We start from the raw sequence: 20,956 nt of genomic DNA on the forward strand, positions 1-20,956 counted from the left end.
GTGTGAAATCGAGCCGTCTATCACCGGGCCGCCGAGTATAAATAATATTTTAATTATGATGAGCAATTATTGAATTATTCCATTATCATTTGATTTTTACCGTTTTATTTATTACACGTAACAGCAATAATATTATAATTTTTTTTATTTATTAGTTTGTCTTGCATTACGTTGAACAATTTTAAATCTTAACGACTGTTTCGATTCAAAAATTTACTCACGATTTTTTTCCGCATGCGACGTTGGGAGAGAAACAAACCGATCAAACCAGATTCCAGCTAGTGTTTTGCAAACAAACATTATTTAAACAACTCCCGTACAAAACTCGCTCTCGCGTTTGTGTTTTAATCATTTAAACATTTGAAGGAAGAACGGAAAAAAAGCTCTAATCTCATAAAACCACCTCATATGACACATATAAATCGATTTTTCGAACAGTCTCGGTCGCCATCTTGCGCCACCATCAAAACCAAGCCAGCAGGCAAGTGTTCCGAGTGCCTTGCAGAGAGCATCGGTACACGGCAGCAAGAGCAAATGATTGTCGCTGCCAAGAGAACGTAGCACTGCTCGCGCCCGTACCATACAGCGGTTGCTGACTTCGATGCGGCTCTGTGACGGGGACCAAAAAACCCGATGATTTCACCGTACATTCTGCTAGCGAGCGAGATAGGCGCACACAGCCAGTATTGCAGAGAGAACATTCCCGTCTCGCCCGTCTCCAACCGAGCGTTTTTTGGGGGCACAAACCAACCAACCCCCCCTTCGGCTAAAAACAAACCCCTAGCGACCCGTAACGAACCGAAAGAACGAGAAACGCGGTCGGTTGAGAGCGAACCTGCCCTATAGCTGCAAAGAGAGACGTGAGCATAACCCCACAGCATACAATCTCACTGCGGGAATGGCCACGGTATGTAGCACAGTTTTGACGTCTTCGCACACAACGCATTGTGCTTCTACCTACACTGCGAAAGTTTAAGTGAAATCCGCAAAACGCGAAGGGTGAATTTTCTGTGCAATATGTGTGTGCCGTAGACGCTGGGGTGACTCGTGCAAACGGTAGTGAATTTCGAACCATCCTGCTGCATCTTCCGGTTCCGGCGTGTGTGTGTGTGCGTAGTGCAACGGAAACAGTGGAGTTGGACGCGGGTGGCCGCACCGTACACGATACAATACACCCCGAGTGCGCTCATCACACTGGCGGATTGGCCAGCCGGAACCGATTCTGCTGTGTGTGTGTGCGTGTGCCAGGGTTGCTGCGCTCATCGATTTTTGTTGCTGTTGTTGTTGCTTCTTGTGATGTGCCCGTAGTGTGTCTCACCCGTGTGTTCCCGGGATCGGAGTTTTTGGGTCCGTCGATTGCGTTTTGCACTGAAAACGCGACATCGAATGCGAACTGTGGCTCGTTGAGGCCCATTCGAATTTTGTGTATAGTTTTGTGCAAGTGACTGTGGGTGAAGAGTTTTGTGGTAATATATTTTATGTGAGTGTTTTTGCCTTTCGATTACTCTCCGCTTTTCCTTTGTGTGAGAATGTTCGTCGTAGGCAACAAAGGAATAGTTAAATATCATTCTATTGTATCCAAACAGGTCAGGTGTTTGTAATGTGCAATATGGAAACGAGATTTTGGTGAACAACATTTTTGTAGAGTGATAATTGCTTTTTTTACGGTGGAGCCCGTAAGCTAATGTTGAATTATTTTATGGTGCATTTCCGCTGTTGTTGTGTTAGTGTGGTTTCGTCTGCTACGTGCGAATATATTGGGTTTCTTTTTTTTGCGATTTTTCGTTCACATTTCGTGTGTGTTTTTTTTTTTGCACAAAGGAAAAAAAATCATTTGGATTTTTTTCCAAAACGATTCCAAAAAAAATCCTTAAACCCAAATGGTACAACATAATTGAGCATCGCGATTGAAAACCATTTTCGCTTATCGCTTAGCCGATTTCCAGTTTACCGGCTTGCGAAAAGTGCGCGCGTATAAATTTCACCACCCTTCAGTACGCCCACCCATCGATGCCGGCTTCTCTTCCTGTCATCGATGCAAACATCGATGGGGGAAAGGAACCCTTCAAATCGAGGGAGAGGATGATTAGCGTCCTACTCGGTGCGGTTTAAATCGTTTCCAATATCGCACACCTGTGGGTGCAGCTATCGTGCATACTATCACGACGGTACCATCCAACCATCGGCGCCTTCTATTTATTTACTTGAGTATACTATTTAAAGAAAATCTACAAAGCGAGATCGCTCGAACCGTACCGTATGTAAAACGTGCGAAAATATCGACGCACACCCCATATTAGCCCCCCCCCCCCCCTTATGACGTGATGTGATCGAGAGCGAGAGAGAGAGAGTGTGCGTTGTAGAGAAAGATAATTTTTGGTGCGTGAGAAAAATAGATTATTTGTCACAACCGAGCATAACTTTACAATACTTCGTGGATGAATAATATAGCACGACGTTAAATATTTTAGAGCAATTTTTTTGAAAAATTTATATAAAAACATATTTTTTTATCCTTTTTAGTGTGCGTTAGAAACAACAAACCAAATAGTACGAGTTATATAAAGAATTATAAACAAACAAAAGTGTTTAACAAACTCATAAAACATGTTACCATTGTATGCAGCGTGAATAAAACATATTTTTAACGTTGGACATTGTGCATTTATGTTCAAATTATGCAGTGAAAATCAAAGGGAAAATATAGATCTTCATGCGCAAAACGATCATCTGAAGCCCAACTTTAATATTCGGTAAGAATTTGAGGGTAAAACATAAATAAAAATTTAAAATTATAGTTATAAAAGAACTCCACTGGCATTACCAGAATGTAGATTATGTTTAAAAAATAAATGCATTGCTTACTTTTTTATGTTCATTACTGAAAGATGTGGTGAAGAGGTATACTTCCTAATATGTTGTTTTTATTTTCTATTATTGTGGCACTTCATAAAAAGAAATCCTTTATTTTAATTATTTCCCACATAAGAGAAGAAGAAGACTCTCAGCGCCCACAATAAAGCCATTACTCATGGTATGACATAAACCATACATCATCATAGTCCTTCCCCATGCAAAAACTGCTTTTCAATATTCACTAATATCGAAAAAAATAGCATACATTGTAGGGCACTTTAAGTTTAGCAAGCATTTTTTATTTAGTATCGGATGTACTGTGATAAGACAGAATCCTATCATCCTGTTCTTAGCGCCACACGCGTTCATTGCTGCTACTGCTGCTTGCTGTCTAATGCATATTTACAGGGTTTTTCTATTGAGTTTAGGCTAGCCGCACACTTTTTCCTGCTCTGTGCAATTGCTTTTTAGTAAGCAGCATGTTTTTTAGGATACCCGCGTCGGATTTTTAAGTGCAAGCAATTGATTTCGACATGTCAGCTTCTGGCAGCTTTGAAGCCGCAGTGTATAACCTCGAAGTTGAAAGATTGAATTTTATTAGTGCTGTTTACACGAAAAAATGTTTGTTTTTAATAATTATCGATATTGTTTGTAAAATATATTTCATAAATTAAATACAATTTAATTGAACAAAGATTGGATGCTGTCTTTGAAGTGCAATATTCATAACCTCGCATGTAACATTTGCTGGTAACAAAAATGCTGTGTTGTGAAAAATCAGATACATAGTTGTTCGTACAAAATGTGAGGACTTTGCTGTACGTTAAGAGTTACATATATTTTAATGATTTAATGAAATCAAAGAATAATGCTAATCGCCAACCAAGTAAGACGTTGATTGATTTTAATTTACGAAATATATTTTACAAACAACAATATCGATGATTATTAATTTCCTCGTGTAAACAGCACTCCATTATAAAATTCAATCTCTCAACGTGGGAGTAATAAACTTGCGTCCTAAAAGCTGCCAGAAAGTGGCATGTTGAAATCAATTGCTTATACTTAAAAATCCGACGCGGGTATCCTGAAAAACATGCTGCTTACTAAAAATCAATTGCACAGAGCAGGGAAAAGTGTGCTGTTAGTCTAAACTGAATAGAAAAACCCTGTATCATGTTGGCTTAACCATTAAATATGAGTTATCACGTTTTACGTCCTGAAACAAACAAGCCAAAGCGCTAAAAGAGTGTATACCATGCAATTGGTCGATGATGCACTGCAAAGCGCACAACCATAACATCGCAGTAACGTCTTCATAGAACAGCTCCCTTATTCGAACCATCAACCGCTCAAGGAGAACGAGCGCGAAATTTCATTTTTCATTCAGTACTATTTTAAGATCCTTTTTCCCCGCCATCCCTCCAAGTGCAGCACTGGAGACACTCGAACGCCAACAACACTTGGCAGACAGTTGAAATTAATGGCCTCGCTAGAACCATGTGACATGCGAAGCACCGAAATTCACCGTAAGGATCACAACCGAAAACGTTTCTTTAACTTATCACAACGGAACAGAGTCCCGTCGCTTGAGCAAAAGCCATCATGTTGCATGAATGGGTTTGGTGAACTTCAGTTGCCATAAATTCATCAGTTAAAGAAGCTTTCAGAAGCGTTTCGCGTTTGGGAATTTAGCTTTTGCAATCAAATGCAAATATTTCCATGTAAATGATGTTCGGCGTTGATGATGATGATCGGCCACAATTTACAATGGAATGTAGGAATAAAGTATTAACTTAATTTTGTGAAATAGTACTAGCTACACCAAACTCAAGAAAAAGCATTGAAATAAATCTTATTATGAGAGCCTAGGTCCATCGATTTAAACCAGGATCAGGTTATATGTTTCTGAATAATTTCTTACAGCATAAGAACTTGTCGAGCTCTACAGTTTTAAATAATCATTTGAAAATAGACCAGAATTTATTAAGTCATTTGCCATTGTCTTACCAATATTCACAACGCCTAAAAGTATGCAATTTAGCATTAAAAATTCTCTTTTGATTGATTCATTTTCTACAAATATTTTGAATAAATATTTGGAATATGAAAACCTAACAAATTGTGTACCAATTTTGTCTTAAAAGTATTTGTATAAATTCGTAGAATTCCTTCTACGAATTAAAATAATTTATTATATTAAAATAAGTAAAATTAAATTTATTTTATTTTATTAAAATAAGTAATATTAAAGCTTTTGTCGATCCGTTCCTTCGGTTGATTTATTAGCATACATTTTCAAATGCTTCACGTCTTTCTTTTTGTTGGTGTCTTTTTTTCCGTTTTGCAACGCAAATACTTTCACCTGCCATGACGAAAATGTCAATCGATCCTGCGGTTAGGACATTTTTCCTTACCAATGACAATTGGTGCGTGCCAATGACACCTAAATTAAAGTTTCTGAGTTAGTTCGTGAGATACGCGCCCGCGCGCATGTGATATAGAAGTTGACACAGCGCGCCAATTCGAAGACGTTTTGTGAAAGACACCGCAAACCGCAAGCGGAAATTGAAATCCGAACTTCTTTAGCCAAACCCCAAAAAGCGCTTCAACCATAGTCGGTGGGGCGTGCATTGCGTTCGGTACGTGTGCAGCAGAACAAACAAAATATAATTGAACTACAAATCGATCGATCTTGGCTATCACCGCACATCAAGACGGAAGTACGGTTGTGAACTAAAGGAGAAAAAACCTCAACTTCGGTGGACTTGGACGTAATCTAACTTTGTCCATGTGCTAGAGGACTAACTATCGTGCTATCGGAAGGCAGGGTGATATTGAAGAAAAGAAAATTGGGAACGGTTTTATTTGTTATTGATTGGATTTTTAGATGGGGTTCATAACGATTCCGAAGGAACTCCGTGGGATTTCCTGGTGAACTTTAATGTTTAATGTTGCTGTGAAGGGGGAAGTTTGCTGCTGGCGAAGACGTTCTAGTTACCCTATTCCTAAGGTGTGCCGAAAAGAAAAAGATTCCTTTTTCCCCCTAGTAGCTGTCCGTGTTCTTCCCACTTGGAAACGTAAACTAATTAAATTTCCCATAATTAACCTCATGTTTCTATTGCTGATTGCACTTTCGTCTAACTTTCTGCGACTGTTAAGCAGCAAAGCAATGACTTTAGGATTATAGCAAGGAAAATGATTCAACCACAACAACGAAATCCCAACCTGATTGACGGATGGAAGGATTTTCCGTTCCGTAGAGAAAGAGAGAAAGAGAGAGAAAGAAAGAAAGCAACCAACTTTATCAACATTTTCATTTGCCACCCCTCCATTTCACTGCATACGAGCAGTTAAACTTTATGCCGACCAAGGCAGGCTAAGGGGTTCTTTTCGGGGGAGCAAAGATTTATAGAATTACACTCATCCAATTTCAGCTCCCTTTACGAGCTGGTGGCTCCCCAATGAATAAAGCCCCGGTCAATGCAACCGTCGGCCGAAAGCACCAGCCCGGAACTAGCGTCTTCAAATGAACCGGAAAAGAATCGGATATTTATGAACCAAAGCAAGCACTCCGTTTTTACTATGGTGCTAACGTTCCTCCGGCGCCCTGGAACACCTTTTACCAGCATTTCCCTTCCAGCTCATTTCCATTGTTTTCGCGTGTGCAATAATGCTTCAGTTGCCACCGTACGTAGACTAAAGTCATCGACATTATTAGTAGAAGAGTTTTTTTCTTCTTCCTTCTCTCATTCGTTCCCTTTTGCCACTTCCGTTTTGCGTGAACCGGCGTCATCTAGCCGCTTTAGTCAGTAGGGAAGCAGTAACTCCAATAACCCAAAGAGATAAGCTTAGTAGATAAAGTTTTGCTTTTATATTGCTTTTGTCTGAGTTTTTTCTTTCGTTTTTGTAATGGTTTTACTCGGTTTTTGTGGTGGTGTAAGTTTATTTCTACTTTTTTTCCCCCTGAGAGAAGGCATATTCCAACGCCTGCACTTTTGTCTAGCAGGATTGCAAACGGGAACGTACGGGTGATTAATGATTTGTTGTAAACAATAAAGGACTCATTTACCGACGTGCAAGAGTAGGAATTGTGCCGTTTTACCCGTTCATGGAGGGAAACTTTTGCTACCAGATCCATAACCGGTGTAATAATTACTGGAACATATGAAATGCCATCGAGTCTGCCTGTTATATCTTCCAAAAATTCCCTCCGGGGGTATGATTTCTAGAACATTTGTTTCACGAAAAGGGTCGAACGAGTGAGCAATATTGTATGAACTAATTTGCATTCTGGTACGCCATGGAACGACTGACGATTCGACTGCAATTCTGTCTGGCAAACATAATTTTCTTATGTTACTTTAAACACGCAACATCGTTTCACTATTTCCCCGTTTAAAGGTATCAGCAAGGGACGATTTCATCATAATTCAACCAGCTATTCAACCAGTAAGAGAAGCACCGCTACAAAGATGTCTAAACAGGATACGGCAACGTTCTTTTCGCAAGGCACGTCAGCACAGTTCGACTACGTGCTGGCTCTATATCCGGAGGTGTTAAAGTTAAAGGCAGAAAACAAATGCAAAAAACCGGACGAACTGATCCGGCTGGACGACTGGTACCAGAACAAACTGCCCCAGCTGATCAAGAAGCGTGGCAAGGATCAGTACATTGTGCACGAGGAGCTGGTAAAAACCATGAAGTGGAAACAAACTCGCGGCAAGTTTTACCCACAGCTGTCCTATCTGATCAAAGTAAACACACCGCGAGCGGTGCAGGCGGAAACGAAAAAAGCGTTCCGCAAACTGCCCAACCTGGAACAGGCCATTACAGCGCTATCGAATCTGAAAGGTGTCGGTACTACGATGGCGTCTGCTTTGCTTGCTGCGGCCGCCCCAGAAACGGCCCCTTTCATGGCGGACGAGTGTCTGATGGCAATACCGGAGATTGAAGGCATTGACTATACGACGCGAGAGTACATGAACTTTGTGCAACACATCCAGACTACGACAGATCGATTAAATCGCGAATGTCATCCAGCTGACAGCTTGTCCGTACAACCGACCGGTAGTAACAAAGCATCACCCCACAAAAGAACGGGAAATGGAACGGTCACTAAAGATGGTAACATGGACGATAGCGGTTCGAGTTGTTCCGATGACGATTCATTAAGTACAGCGCCTGCAAAAAAGAACAAGCCCGATACATCAAAGCCGGAACTGCAGCCTCATGAGAAAAAGTGGTCCCCACACAAGGTAGAGCTTGCGCTCTGGACACATTATGTTGCCAGTGAGTTACAGCCGGACATACTGGAGCACATACCAGAAAATGGGAAATCTGTCACCGATGCAATGTCCTCCAATGCGGTAGATCTTAACAAACCCGCGTCACCCACCAAACCTCCCCAATCGGAAGAGTCCATGACAACTAACGGAAATTCCACCAATGTAGTCCTCACGCAAAATAACCACGTAAGCGAAGAACCTTCGGACGATAGTAACTGTGACACGGAGCACGAGAAAAGTGCACTCGGGTCCGACGAATCGTCCAAGGATCACAAATTCGCCCTCGATAGTTTGGATGATTTGACGAAGTCGGAGGACAGTATGGAGCGGGCCAATATTACCGGAACCAACACCGGCAAAAAAATCCTTGGAGGAAATACGCGAAGGAAGACTGCACATAACAGTGAACTTGTTGCGATGTCAGCAATGGTAGTCAGTGATGATTCGCTCAGTAGTCCCAGACCAACGATCGAGGAAAAACCAAACAGTTCCGGTGAGGAGGATGAAGACGAAGACGAAGCAGTTTCACCTCCCAGCAAGAAGACTAAGGTTGACTAAAAGTCTACTGTAACCGTAGTGCTAAGGCAGTTTGCTGTAAGCGATGCTCGTTTTTTTCTTTTCGCAACGATACACTCGAGATACCTGCAGCTTGTGAAGGTGATGTGTACCGTCTCTTTGGTAGATGATCTGCCGTCTTTAAATAATTTATTCCCTTTAAGAAAAGCTTAAGAAAAGCCAGAATGGAGCAAGGAGCGACTACTATAGAAATACAGTTTTGTTTACTTGAACTATAGTTTTTGGTCCAATATTAAGCAAATGTAGCAAATTTGTAGGACTCTACTGCCATAGACATTCCACCTTTTATTTTGGTCGATCCAGGCGAAGGATAAAAATTATACCTCATTTCTTCAATTAGCCCTCTTTTGTTTCATTGAAGAACATTAGCCATAGGCGGTCAAATCTTGCAAAAAAAATAGTTTTATCTATAAACAAACCATTGTAAAACATATTTAAGAGGACATGAATGTCGACATACCTCTTCAAGTATATTTAATCCTACATAGATTTGAAAGAAATTTTATTTCAATTTTCTGTTCCCGCGAAGAAATTCTGTATTTAATTTTTGTGTATTTTCACTTTTAGTTAATTTTCCTATTACGAAAAACAAATGGTTTTATTTATTAAATATGTTGTGAAATATTAAATATCGTATTCATTATTTTATAACTTTGGATTGTATAAGCGTATAATACTTTTATTACATAATCCCTTTAAAAATGATGCCAACTTCATGGAAAAAACACCCATAGGTTTATAAAAAAAACTTCTAATGTACCAAATTTAGGCTGCACAAGCAGAGCCCGGAAAGGCAAAAAAACTGGCGATACAATAGTTGAAAGCTATACCATTCTAGTAAAAACAAAAAACAATTATTTGAAATACAATTATTATGGTAGACATCACAGCCGCAAGTACACGCATATACAAAATCATTAGAAACTAGAAATCAAACTAGCGTAAGTGATTAGAGAAAGGAAACACAGTTGATAAATATGTAGCAACTGAAGATAAATTACGAACAAGAACAAAAATTAAAAAACAGCCCATAAAACATGCTTTGGAAAAACAGACAAAAACCCGAAAAATCACAAACAGCCTTTCAACTGTGACAGAAGAAGATGCAATGGGCCAAAGTAATACTTCGTATGAAACTGGAAACAAAACTTCACATAAACCAGCAAGAGAAAACGGAAACTGAACAAGAACACATAAAAAGCAAACAAACAGTAAAGAAAAACAATTGACAAAAATAAGAAAAGCATGTACACTTGATAAAAGATTGTAATAAAAGGCAAACACATACTAACGAAAGAAGACGAATCGGTGAAAGAAATTTATTAAGCTGTTGTTATACTGAGAAATTGAGGTTGAAGTCTCATATTTTTGGTAAGTAATTTGTTTGACTTTGTTTTTTTTTCAATTGTATTTAAGCTGCTTTTAAGGGTGATCATATTATTTATTCCAAACCCAAACAGTACAGAAACATTTCCGTTCTATTTCTTTAGGATATAGTATTTCCGTGTTGACTTCAGCTGAATGTAACGTCATACTTTAAAGGTAGGTAATTTAATCATCAATTGGTATCGATCGAAAGAAGTACATAACCTTTTTTTTTACAGAAGAACTCATTTCAAAAGATGCACATTGTAGAGGTTTCATTAGACACGCACAATAACTTCGGCCCTTTTTTCCCCCCAAAATGCCCAAACCGATTTCCCCATTGGCGGAAATCGTTTTCGTGTGTTGAATTTTAAAAATTTACAATTCACCTACCTTTTGCTTGAAGAACGATGACTCTCTTGTCGATTGATTTTTCCTTCTGCCCATCCTTCTTACGTAAATATCCTTACACTGAAAAAGAGAAAAGGGGAAAAAATATTATTCATCTCTTACACAACACAACGGTAAGGAAAAAGCTCATCATCACTGCTGGAAGGTGTTCGATAAAAGGTGTGAACTTTCTTCCTCTTTTTTTTTTACTCGAAAAGCCTGCAAGAGCAATCCTGAATCATGACGATACGTGATGGTATTCAAAATGTCAATCATCGGTATGCAAGACACACGAGCTTATAAAGTTGTTTTTCAGTATCAACCACCTCTGCCACTTAGCACGAGCACCCAGCCGGCCTATGTTTTCCGGCCCATTTTTAACACCATCTTTGCCGAGCCCACGCAACCACGAACGCAAGAACATTTCTTCTCCCTGTCCTGGAAAGTGTTGCTTCAGGATGATCCATGACGTACGCGGAAAGTTAAACAAGCAACGCACGTAAACATACCGTGCTGTACAAACAAATGCAGGATATTTCGTTTTGGGAAGTGTGAATATATTAACCGCTTGATTTCTTCGAATTTCATCCACACTCCTTCACGTGGGAAACATTGCAATAATGGCAAAAGAAGAGAAAAAACGAATCCTGTGTTGATAAGGTTGCCTCTTCCGTGGATGGAAATGTATGAATTATTGTATAAGTGGGTTGATGATACTCTGTTTAAGCACTTGCTGTATGCAGTTGGGAAAAGTCTAAAAAATTTAATATCAGCGAAATTCCAAAATGAAGCATGAAAAGTAGCACAACATCCTTTATTGGCTATATTGAAAATAAAATTAACAATAGAACTATCGGACCAGTCATTTTGACTGGAACGCTTCATTTTCCTCACATTATTTTTTGTGGTTAAACAATCCTATTGTAATTGAACTACGAATTTTACATCTATCTTCTATAGTAAGATCTGCAATAAACGAAAAAATATGCTCGTAATTGTTTAAAAATTAACCACGAACGAAAAACGTTTAAAACGCTTGGTAGTTCTAGTGTTAAATCTGACGGCACAAACACAAGTTTGGGCGATTTTCTCTACAAAATGTTGCTCTACAAATTTAAAAAAAATATATATAAATTTATTGTACTTAATTTTCTACTTAATGACCTCGAACAACAAAATCATGACTATTTTCACCTCGAAATAAGAAAAATAGCATCATACTCCAGGTCAGAAGGATAAGCCAAACCGGGTCGTTGTTCTATTAATGGTACCTTTTTCGCTCATTCATGTCCTTCGCTTTCATTCACACACTCATTTGCCCACCCACAAACAAACAAACCTCCAGCTCCAACCCGCTGCCCCCATTCTGTCACCCTTTGGCTATCTGCTCCATGTCGAGAATAATCAAATTAATGGTTATTGACGGAATAACGCGCCAAATGTACACAACGTAACCGGCGAAAGCTCGTACGTTGTGTCCCTTCGAGAAATCCGTGTACACCGGGAGGAAAGCAAACAACAAATACACTAGAAAAAGCCATTCGTTCTCGAACGTATATACACATGAATAGGGGCTAAAAGAAACCACTCCAAGGGCTTGGATACGTGGTTTTCAGCAGGAACCATTTTCGAAAGCCTACAACGATGAATTGCGGTACACTGTTATCAGTCGTTTTCCCTTTTTCTAAGGTTGTTTTCTTCCGACAGCAGAGAGGAAAACTACCCTCCAAAAATGGCACTACTCCATAGTGTACATGGAAACGGAACAGAGTTTGAGTGAGGGAAGGAAGTAGAAAGGGTTTTTGGAATTTAATTTCCATCCCAATGACATACCCTAGCTTGGTCTCACAGCTAATAACACATTGTGTTCTTTCGTGCGTGAGCGAAAGGAACAGTCTGGAACGAGGAAGTCACTATCAACATGGTGGCCGGGACGGGGTTTAGTTTTGTCACTGGAATATGGCGGTGAAAATGAATTAATTTGCGAGTGCCCAACATTCGTTAAAGATGGGCAAAGTTCCAGCCGCAAGCGGTGTAGCGGAGGTAGTGATGGGAACTCCGGAGCGGAATCATGAACCCACTCCGATTCTGGAGTTGCAAAACCGGATTCGACTCCAACAGAATCCGGATTCAACTCTTGAGTCAACTCCGAATTATTGGGGATTATTAGAATTGGAATTTGCCACAGTTTTTTTATTGTTTCGATTTTTCATTGGTATTTTTCACAGATTTCAATCGGTATTGCTATTGAACATCAATAGTTTTAAATGCTCCATTGTCGTCGAGTACTTTATTTAAACAGATTTCAAAGAGGTTTTCTCACATTTTTGCGAGTCAATCATTGGTTTGTCCGCAAATTAGTAAGTTCCGTTGTTCTGTTTCATCTTGTTGATATCCTCCAAATTTCGGAATTGATCCGGAGTCGACTGCCGAATGTACTGGAATTGGAATACTCCGACTCCTTATAAAATTGGATCTTTCCCATCACTATTCCGAGAACGATTAGTACGAAAGGAGGGAGGTTGAAACCCCATCCCGGGTTCATCCCTTCCGCCTGCCAGTGGTGCGAAGGATAATTGCATGATAAGGAAAAGTTTTTCCATGTGCGCTAACTTCGCGCTTGGTGTGTTGAATTCTCCGGCTCATGAAATTTTAATCGCCCGTAGTTTGTTACTCTTTCGGCGAAAATTTGTCCCACAAATTAACCAACCCCAGTGCGGTCCGAATGAAGGGTGAAAGTCCTTACCGTCTCTGCTAAGTCCTTACCGTCATATTTGCTGGCAAATGGCTTTAGCGGTAGGGATTCCCATGGATCACCGTACGTTCACATCGGAATTAACCTGTCCACTGTTTGCCAGTAACATGACTGGTCATCCATCAGACTGAATGTGTGTACCATCGTCGTTGGTCCGGTTTGCTCATGGAAGCTCCATTATCACTGCAGTACGGTGCACCACTACCACCAAGGGAATGGATGGTAAAAGGCAGGAAAAGAAGGATGTCATTGCGAAGTCAAACATAGTAGTAACGGGTTTTTTTTCTTCCTTTTTCCCCGCTTACGATCCATAATTCGTTGTAGATGCTTCAAATCGTTGTTGGAAAAGCAGAGCATAGACATGATGAGGAAAAATTCCGCTCATAACTCATCGCACGTGCAACGGAAACGCGTGTTTGCTCTCCCACACAGAATGCATTTGTTCAAAGCACTGACATCCATTTGCAGGTTATAACTCACCCTTGTACGTGGTGTAGTGTGGCGTTAGGATGGATAGCCAAATGCACCAGTGAAGCTTCATGAGGTGGAAGGTTTCTGATTTATTTTATTATTTCCTATTCATATACCTTTAATCTTGCAAAAAATGGACCAGAATCATCTAGATTAAACTTGCTGTCCACCCTATCCCTTCCCTACTTGTGTTATTACAATTTGTCTTCCACATCATGTTACAACCCTTGCTTTCATTACTATAGACACTATCGTTCAGGTTGAAATCATCATTCAGTGTAACATAAACGAAAATACTTAAAATGGTTCCTCAAAGAAATGCTAGAACTTGAAATGCTTTCCAACAAAAGCGGCACGAACATCGAAACGCTTCACTTGGGGCACGTTTCGATACCATCCTGCTGCGGTTTTTGGGGAGGAACAACAACAAAAAAAACTAAATTCGATCAGACAGCTGCCTGGAAAATGTATCCTTGCCTTGCAGGCTAAAAGAATTCAAGATACAGGAGAAAACATCAAGGGCCTTCATTTATCATTTCATGCTTCACGTGAAGCATCACAAAAAGGAGAACCAGGAGGAAGTGAAAGGTTATTTTCAACCACAGCAAAACGTGAGACAGTAAAATGTCATTAAAATCGTCATCGAAATTCCATTCCATGATTGGTTGAATTGAGATTCATAGCTTCATCAGTTATTGAGGTTTTATTTTCTACTTTTGCATCTATAATTATTCGAAGGAAATAGTGTTCATGAAGAATTTATGTTCACCAGAATATGTTTTTCTTTTTTTACTATATTGTGCCAATAATGTTTGATTAAATCTTTTATATTTTATTGCACAAAGTAATTTTGAAAAATCCTCTTTTAAAGTGTCCTGTACTACCCAAAAAGCCCTCTTTCTGATGTGTCACGAAAAAGCACACCTACGTTGTGCACACACGTACTTGCTTTTCCGCTTTTTCCATACAAAGAATGAGTAACGTAAAAAAAATGAGCATCAAATTCCATCACTCAAATCGGATTTAAATCCATCCGTTCGTATGACTGTGGCATGAAATTGAAGAAAATTCCGTGCTTTTTTCACTCGGTGGGTCGCACGTCACTGAGTAACTAAAGGATTGATGTAAAAGAACTTCGAAATTTTGTCCCCTTTTTTCCCTTCACAAAAGCCAATTTCTTTCTACGCAGTAGATAGACGCAACTCCTATAACTAAATGGAAATTCTATGGATTGTGAACGTTGCGCAGGAAAGCCAATGTCTGCAGAAATATTCAAAGTAAAAGGAAGAGAATAAACGATAAGCTAGAACATAGCCACATACACACATACAAGCCAACCATTAAAACCTTTGGCTCAAAACGGACGTTCGGCACGATGGTTATTGGTTAAATTTTTCGTTTAATGTTTAAACGCTTGTGCGCCTCTCGCCATAAGCAACCGATGGAAGCAATGGAAAAGCCACACTCCACACGGAAAACTCTTGCATCCCTTTTATTGTCATTCCAACTTTCTCCCATCGGTATTGGTTCTTTGTTGGAGTGGTGTGGGTGGCGCTACAGTATAGTAGGGACCATCGATTCCATCGGGTGTCACTTTGGCAACGGCACACAGGAATATTTCTAATTTTCAACAAAAGTCTCCCCGGGAGGCCGGGTTTGAGTGTGCTGTCTATTCTTTTATCCGAAGCCAGTGTATAGTCTTCTCGGGCCAATTCTACCACCATTACACCCTTAGTGCGATCAATGCGATCGGAGGCGTGTTGGGGTGAAGCCGTTTCATTTTATGGAAATTGTTACGGAACCAAGCTGCCTCATCAAAACACATCCAAAAACTCGACATAACGCATAAACACCTCTTCCCCGTCTCGATGTCACATTCCTGTCCGGTGCAGATATTGTGGTTTCGTATGCGTAAAGAAGGAATAAATAGATGTGTGGTTGCGTTTGTGTCCGTTCGTGCATGATGCCATAACGTCCCGGTAAAGCCAATGTCAGAAAGAAGCGTCAGCCTTTTGTTTAATCTGGCAGTCAACAACTGTGTGCGTGCGAGAGGTGGAATCGACTAAAGGAGATGAAATTGAACCACCACACAATGGAGCTCCAAACAAACGATCCACCCCAACACGGTATGGACGATATGAGAAGGATATTTTTGATGAATTTCCCTATGAAATCGTCGCTTTCGTAGGTTGGGTGAGGAATGTAGCCGAATGCGCTGAATGGCACAGGTGGTAATTTTTTATTGCCTACACCACGTTGTGTCTTTTTATTTTTTGAGTGAAAATGTTACATTACTCAACACAAGGTAAGCGTACGAATATTACGAATTCGAACCGTTCGCTCACCGGGTACGATTACAAGGGAAGTTCTTAGTAGAAGGATAAAATAAAATGAAACAAATTCAAATGCCACCCCTGTAGCATGGATAAGGTGGCCAACGTATTTTGTCAAGGTCCGTTACTTTTCACCATAAGCGAGGAAAAGTGCTGCAAGAGGGGAAGAAAATTCGTTTATTACACTTGAAGGATTCGGTACTGATGAGCTAAGGGATCCACCGTACCCATCCTGCTTTACGTTGTGTTGTTTTGTAATCTGTCACAATGCTGTAGAGTTGCTTTTGCATGGTGATGGTTTCGTTATGAATTTTATTGATTTATTGTACATTGCTGTGGTGAACTGATGCTGTGATTTTATCATTTATTTATTTTCCTATTATCTTTTGGTATGTCCTAACAAAACAACGAGGTTGTTATAAAAATCGATTACATTTTACATCCCATCTTTAGTTTTTTTTACATTCCATATCTAGTTAACTGATTAAAATGTTTGAATTTTAAACGCCTGAAAATATGCAATCTCAGTCTGGAAGACTTTTATAATACTTTTTTAAACATTTTTTAATAATACTTTTACCTTAAACAAAGAGTAGCAGTATTGTGTTTTTTTTCTATATTTATTTTTGCTATTTGCTCAACGGTTGATGCCTTTTAAACAAAATATTGCATAACTTCAGGCTCTCACACAACAAACAGCCCCTACGAATGTGCTTTTTTTACCAAAATCAAAAACTAAACAAACCATTTGTGTTATTTGTTTCCAATTGATAAAACATTACCGATTGTGAAAAACGAGGCAGAAAACTGCACACAAACCACCATTAGAGGGGAAAAAACATAAATAACAAAACAAATATCACTATTTCCGAATCAATCTGCCCTGTTGTAAAAGGAAAGACCTAAATCCAATAACAGAAGCAAATAAACAATGCTCCGATGGATGGTACACGAATGTAAATCTTTCAAAACCCCGCCAAATAGTAAAAGAAGTGTACATGAGTGTGAAAAAGTCTTGCTTCAAGCTTTTCCACCTACTAACGGTAGGTGGTTTACGACAAATCCGGAATCGTACATCGATGGAACGAACAAGGAACAACTGGTACAACTAGCAGAACATCATAAAGCACGGTAAGATGGTAACATGGTGACAAGGCTGGCAGGAAAAGCATCCAGGCAGTAAACAACAGCTGTCGATCGGAGTTGTTATGGACGTTCTTTCCAACAGACAAGAAAAAAAAGAAATCTCTTTGCGAATGTAGTCGGGGCGTTTGTACAACGGTCCGTTGTCGGAAAGGGACAGAAAAAACAAGGGACACTTGCTAACGTCAAAGTACCATGATTGTAGTTTCAAAGTGTTTTGCATTGCACTTTGCAGAAAACTTCTGTACAACATCCGATGTTTCCTTACCTTCGCCTTCCCCTCTTTTACCCTGGGCAATACGTCACCAGCAGTGTTAGTTTTCATGGAATGAGTATCACCAGACCGATTGACAGAATGGGAGCATACTCGGAGTGCCAGACCAGTGTCGTGTTACTAGCAATCACGTTACGTTTCGATCGTTGACGCAAATAATGGTACGAAAGCAACAGCACAATAAGGAAGCAAACAGAAGCATAAAAATAATCAAGTTTCTACCATACGAAGAAGCAGGATAAAGACAAGTGGACATAAATCATTACATCGTCCTACGTTGCCAATGTGGCCGTGCATTGGTGCAGCTTTTCAGGCACGGCTAAGCTACAACTAAGGCACAACTCAAACAAATAATCACAGCTTCCTGCAGATTGATCCGGCGTGATTCTGTGACACTGGAACGAGCAACCAACGACAGCAAAAAAAATGGAACAAACCAAGACGATGGCCTTTTTCACCAGAGCCACCATATCCAATTGCATTCACTCGATGTGGAATGGAGTTTTAATCCTTTCCAAGTGTACCTTCCCAAGCATCTTCGCGTTCCTAGGCACGAACTTTCCTTTCCTTTGGCATTTTTTTTTCTTCCGCCATTTAGATGGTTGCTTCCGGTTGTTGGTTTATTTCTCGTAGTCACGGGGGACCACTAGTATGCCTTGCAGAACTCGCACAAACATCATAAACTCCATCGGCAAATGGCAACCACAAATGGGGGGGAGTGGGGAACAAAAAAAACTCATCTCCATCCGATTCAACATTCAGCACACTTGGGAGTCATCCAGCTAGACGAAACCATCGCTTTAAAATGCCTGTTCCGGCTGCTACATCAAAACCTTCGCCCCTTTGCGAGGCAAACGGGTTTTGCCCAGCGTCGAGTTGTCGGTCACTTATCGGCAACTAGGCTCTAACACCAGATACGAAGGGATAAGGAAGGAAATAGACAGGAAAAGTCCAACCCATCCACCCACCCGCGGTAGGACGCATTATTTATTTTGCTTCCGTGCCGTGATTTTAATTCAACCATTTATAGTCATCGCGAGCGATGGTAACGATCCATTGTGTCGCGATTCAGTTTTGCCATGGCGTGCGTACATAGCACGGATTCTTCCGTTCTGAATTTTTCGGTTAGTGTTCACGAACGTTACAAACCACTTTCTTAGTCTCTGTGTGGGTTCAACATACGCGACGCAACAAGAAGGTAATATCGTTATTTAGATTCTCTTAGCGTATGGGTGACGTTTTGGGGAGACTTTAAATTTTCCGTTCCGCTAGCAGTGACTATGCGTGGCTGTTGAGGTTTTTTTTTTACTTATTTAAGCTTTGCACGAAGATGCAAATTTCCATTCCTTTCAGCAGCATGAATTATCAACAATGTAAAAAATAAATGAAAAAATAGAGCTCACCCTTATGATAACAGATTTGGAATGCAACATGTAAGTTTATTCAACAAGTGCTTTGTTAAAACTTTCGTCTTTTAGTCACAAATTTGTTTCAAAATTTAGAAACCAAATAAAACATCGAATCTCTTCATTTTTGTACGAGATAAAACATTCTTAAAACCAGCGTCTGCGCAAAACACTAAAGCAAACTCAATGAATGATTAATTCAAACTGAATGTTTTTTTTTTTTTGCAACTTTTCATTGAGGAACATCTGTTTTTTTTCATACTCTGCTGGGCATATGGTAAATTTTCCCACGTACTTTTTGCGTTCGTAGCATAATAAGCCCAAAAGCACATTATTTATTCTGGTACAGCAACTCGAACTTTTCTGCTTTTTGGTGGTAGCTTATGTTAGAGTATAGTCTTGTGTTCTTCGTTCATTTTTTCCCAAACCACAACATGAATATCATGCTTCGTTTCACATTTTTTGGGGTTTTTGCTAAATAATTTATGTTAGAAAATTTTTGCCTTATTTCTTACCTATTTCGAAGTTCAAGAATAACACTATATTTTCTAAAATAAAAAAAATACACAAGTTTTTGCACATTTGATTTTATTATTAATAGTTTGAAGATATGTTTCAATATATTAGCTGGCATGTTGTACATGTGCCACCATGTTTTGAGATGAGAAGAAATTTTAATATCCTATCTACCCATCAAGCTAATACATCATCAACCTGACCTTCACTCAACACCCACTTCAAGGCACCTTCAAGTGATAACCTTCAATCAAAGCATATACACAGAAAAAAATACAATAACAGCTCAAGGTGTCAACTTGACGTACGCTTGATGCGACCACGTTTCTGTCAGGCTTGAAAGCACCGTAAGCAAGCCCTTTTCCTTTGCCCACAAATTTATTTGTCGGTTAGCCGCCCCAAAAAGCCATACCGACTGATCCAACTCAAGCCGTTTTTGGGTACGGATTCGCTCAACTTGACGCATACATCCATGGTAAACGCTTGGGTTGCAATGATCGCCGAGGAGGGGGGAGAAAGGTACAGAGCCCTTGGTTCTAATATCACAAAAGAATAAAGGGAAAGAACAGGCGGCAGGACGATAGACTCGGGCGGTGAAAACCTCCATACCATAAATGCCTGAACAATTATGCTCTCCACGGTCGGTCCGTCATGCTCATTCAGTGTGCCAACCCTAGACCACTTGCTGTTGTGTCTACCATCGCAATACCATTTTGAAATTCCATTCAGTGTGTGTAGCAAATGTGTCAGCACCAGGCGACTCCATCCCCTTGTTCGGTTTGAGTTTTGCGTTGAAATCTGGTGGGAGATGTACCACACAACATACGCATAATCCTACACGCAGATGGAAACCGCGTGTCAGTGCGATTATTTCTCCAACGTCCCAAGCGCTTGGGTTTAAAGAATAAACTGTACAAATCGGTACAGTAGTAAAACGCTACTCTATTAACAACTCAACAGCCCTCGTTTTCGTTTACTTTTTAGCTTTACACAAGTCGACGTCTTCACACGGTAACCGCGCTAAACATGCAACAGCATGCACAACCATGCTCGAATATTGTTCTACAGAAACAAATCATTCCCTTAGTACCGTGCGGCACAACATACTGCACCAAAACCCTCAACTACAATTCATAAATTCTACGGCACACACAGAAAAAGGGCTACAATGAAAGTGAACGTTTCAGCCAGAGAAAAGGCAGCACTCATACGCCCTTTTGTTTTGGGGCCGAAGAAGAAATGAGAACTTGTCCCTTCAACTGCTCAAGCTGCTGGAGTACTGCAATTTTGCACAACGACGTCAGTGTCACTGTCAGTGTCACTTTCTCTTACACAACATCAGCAAGAACTTGAAGCCCTTCTATTCGTTCGCTTTTTCTTCCCTACCAATCATGTATCTGTCGGTCGTTCACGTTTCGTTACAAAGGGTGGCCGTTTCGACGCAATTTTCCAGACGATATGGTACGGTGCATGTTCACATCGGGACTTTCCATCGATAAAGATTGCATTGACTAGACTACGGTTTGCTAGCATTTATGCTGATGTCAACAAAATAATCATCTACTCAATTTTTTTGTGTCTAA

At 40.1% G+C, this 20,956-nt stretch overlaps 2 protein-coding genes across 5 annotated transcripts in view; both read left to right on the top strand.

Moving 5' to 3' along the window:
* The window catches only part of LOC125760992 (protein tincar), a 97,603-nt gene that overhangs the window by 24,096 nt on the left and 52,551 nt on the right, over positions 1 to 20,956 (top strand). For both annotated transcript variants that reach the window (XM_049421704.1, XM_049421705.1), the window contains exon 4: positions 10,211 to 10,262. The gene's annotated coding sequence lies outside the window, so the exon portion shown is untranslated. The remainder of the gene's footprint in view (positions 1 to 10,210; positions 10,263 to 20,956) is intronic.
* On the top strand, positions 885 to 10,019 carry LOC125761007 (uncharacterized). 3 transcript variants are annotated; one of them, XM_049421730.1, is made up of 3 exons: positions 885 to 1,480; positions 2,524 to 2,753; positions 7,261 to 10,019. In XM_049421730.1, the coding sequence occupies exon 3, from the start codon at positions 7,332 to 7,334 to the stop codon at positions 8,700 to 8,702; it is 1,371 nt and encodes a 456-aa protein (XP_049277687.1). In that variant the 5' UTR covers positions 885 to 1,480; positions 2,524 to 2,753; positions 7,261 to 7,331; the 3' UTR covers positions 8,703 to 10,019. The 3 variants fall into 3 exon arrangements, with proteins under 3 accessions (XP_049277687.1, XP_049277688.1, XP_049277689.1); XM_049421731.1 differs by having other exon boundaries at positions 885 to 1,466; XM_049421732.1 differs by having other exon boundaries at positions 890 to 999.

This window comes from Anopheles funestus, chromosome 2RL (assembly GCF_943734845.2).
Source record: "Anopheles funestus chromosome 2RL, idAnoFuneDA-416_04, whole genome shotgun sequence".
NCBI classification, from domain to species: Eukaryota; Metazoa; Arthropoda; class Insecta; order Diptera; family Culicidae; genus Anopheles; species Anopheles funestus.

What these genes read in the sequence shown, in the direction of transcription:
- LOC125761007 (XM_049421730.1), top strand. Translation starts at nt 7,332, where the DNA reads ATGTCTAAACAGGATACGGCAACGTTCTTTTCGCAAGGCACGTCAGCA.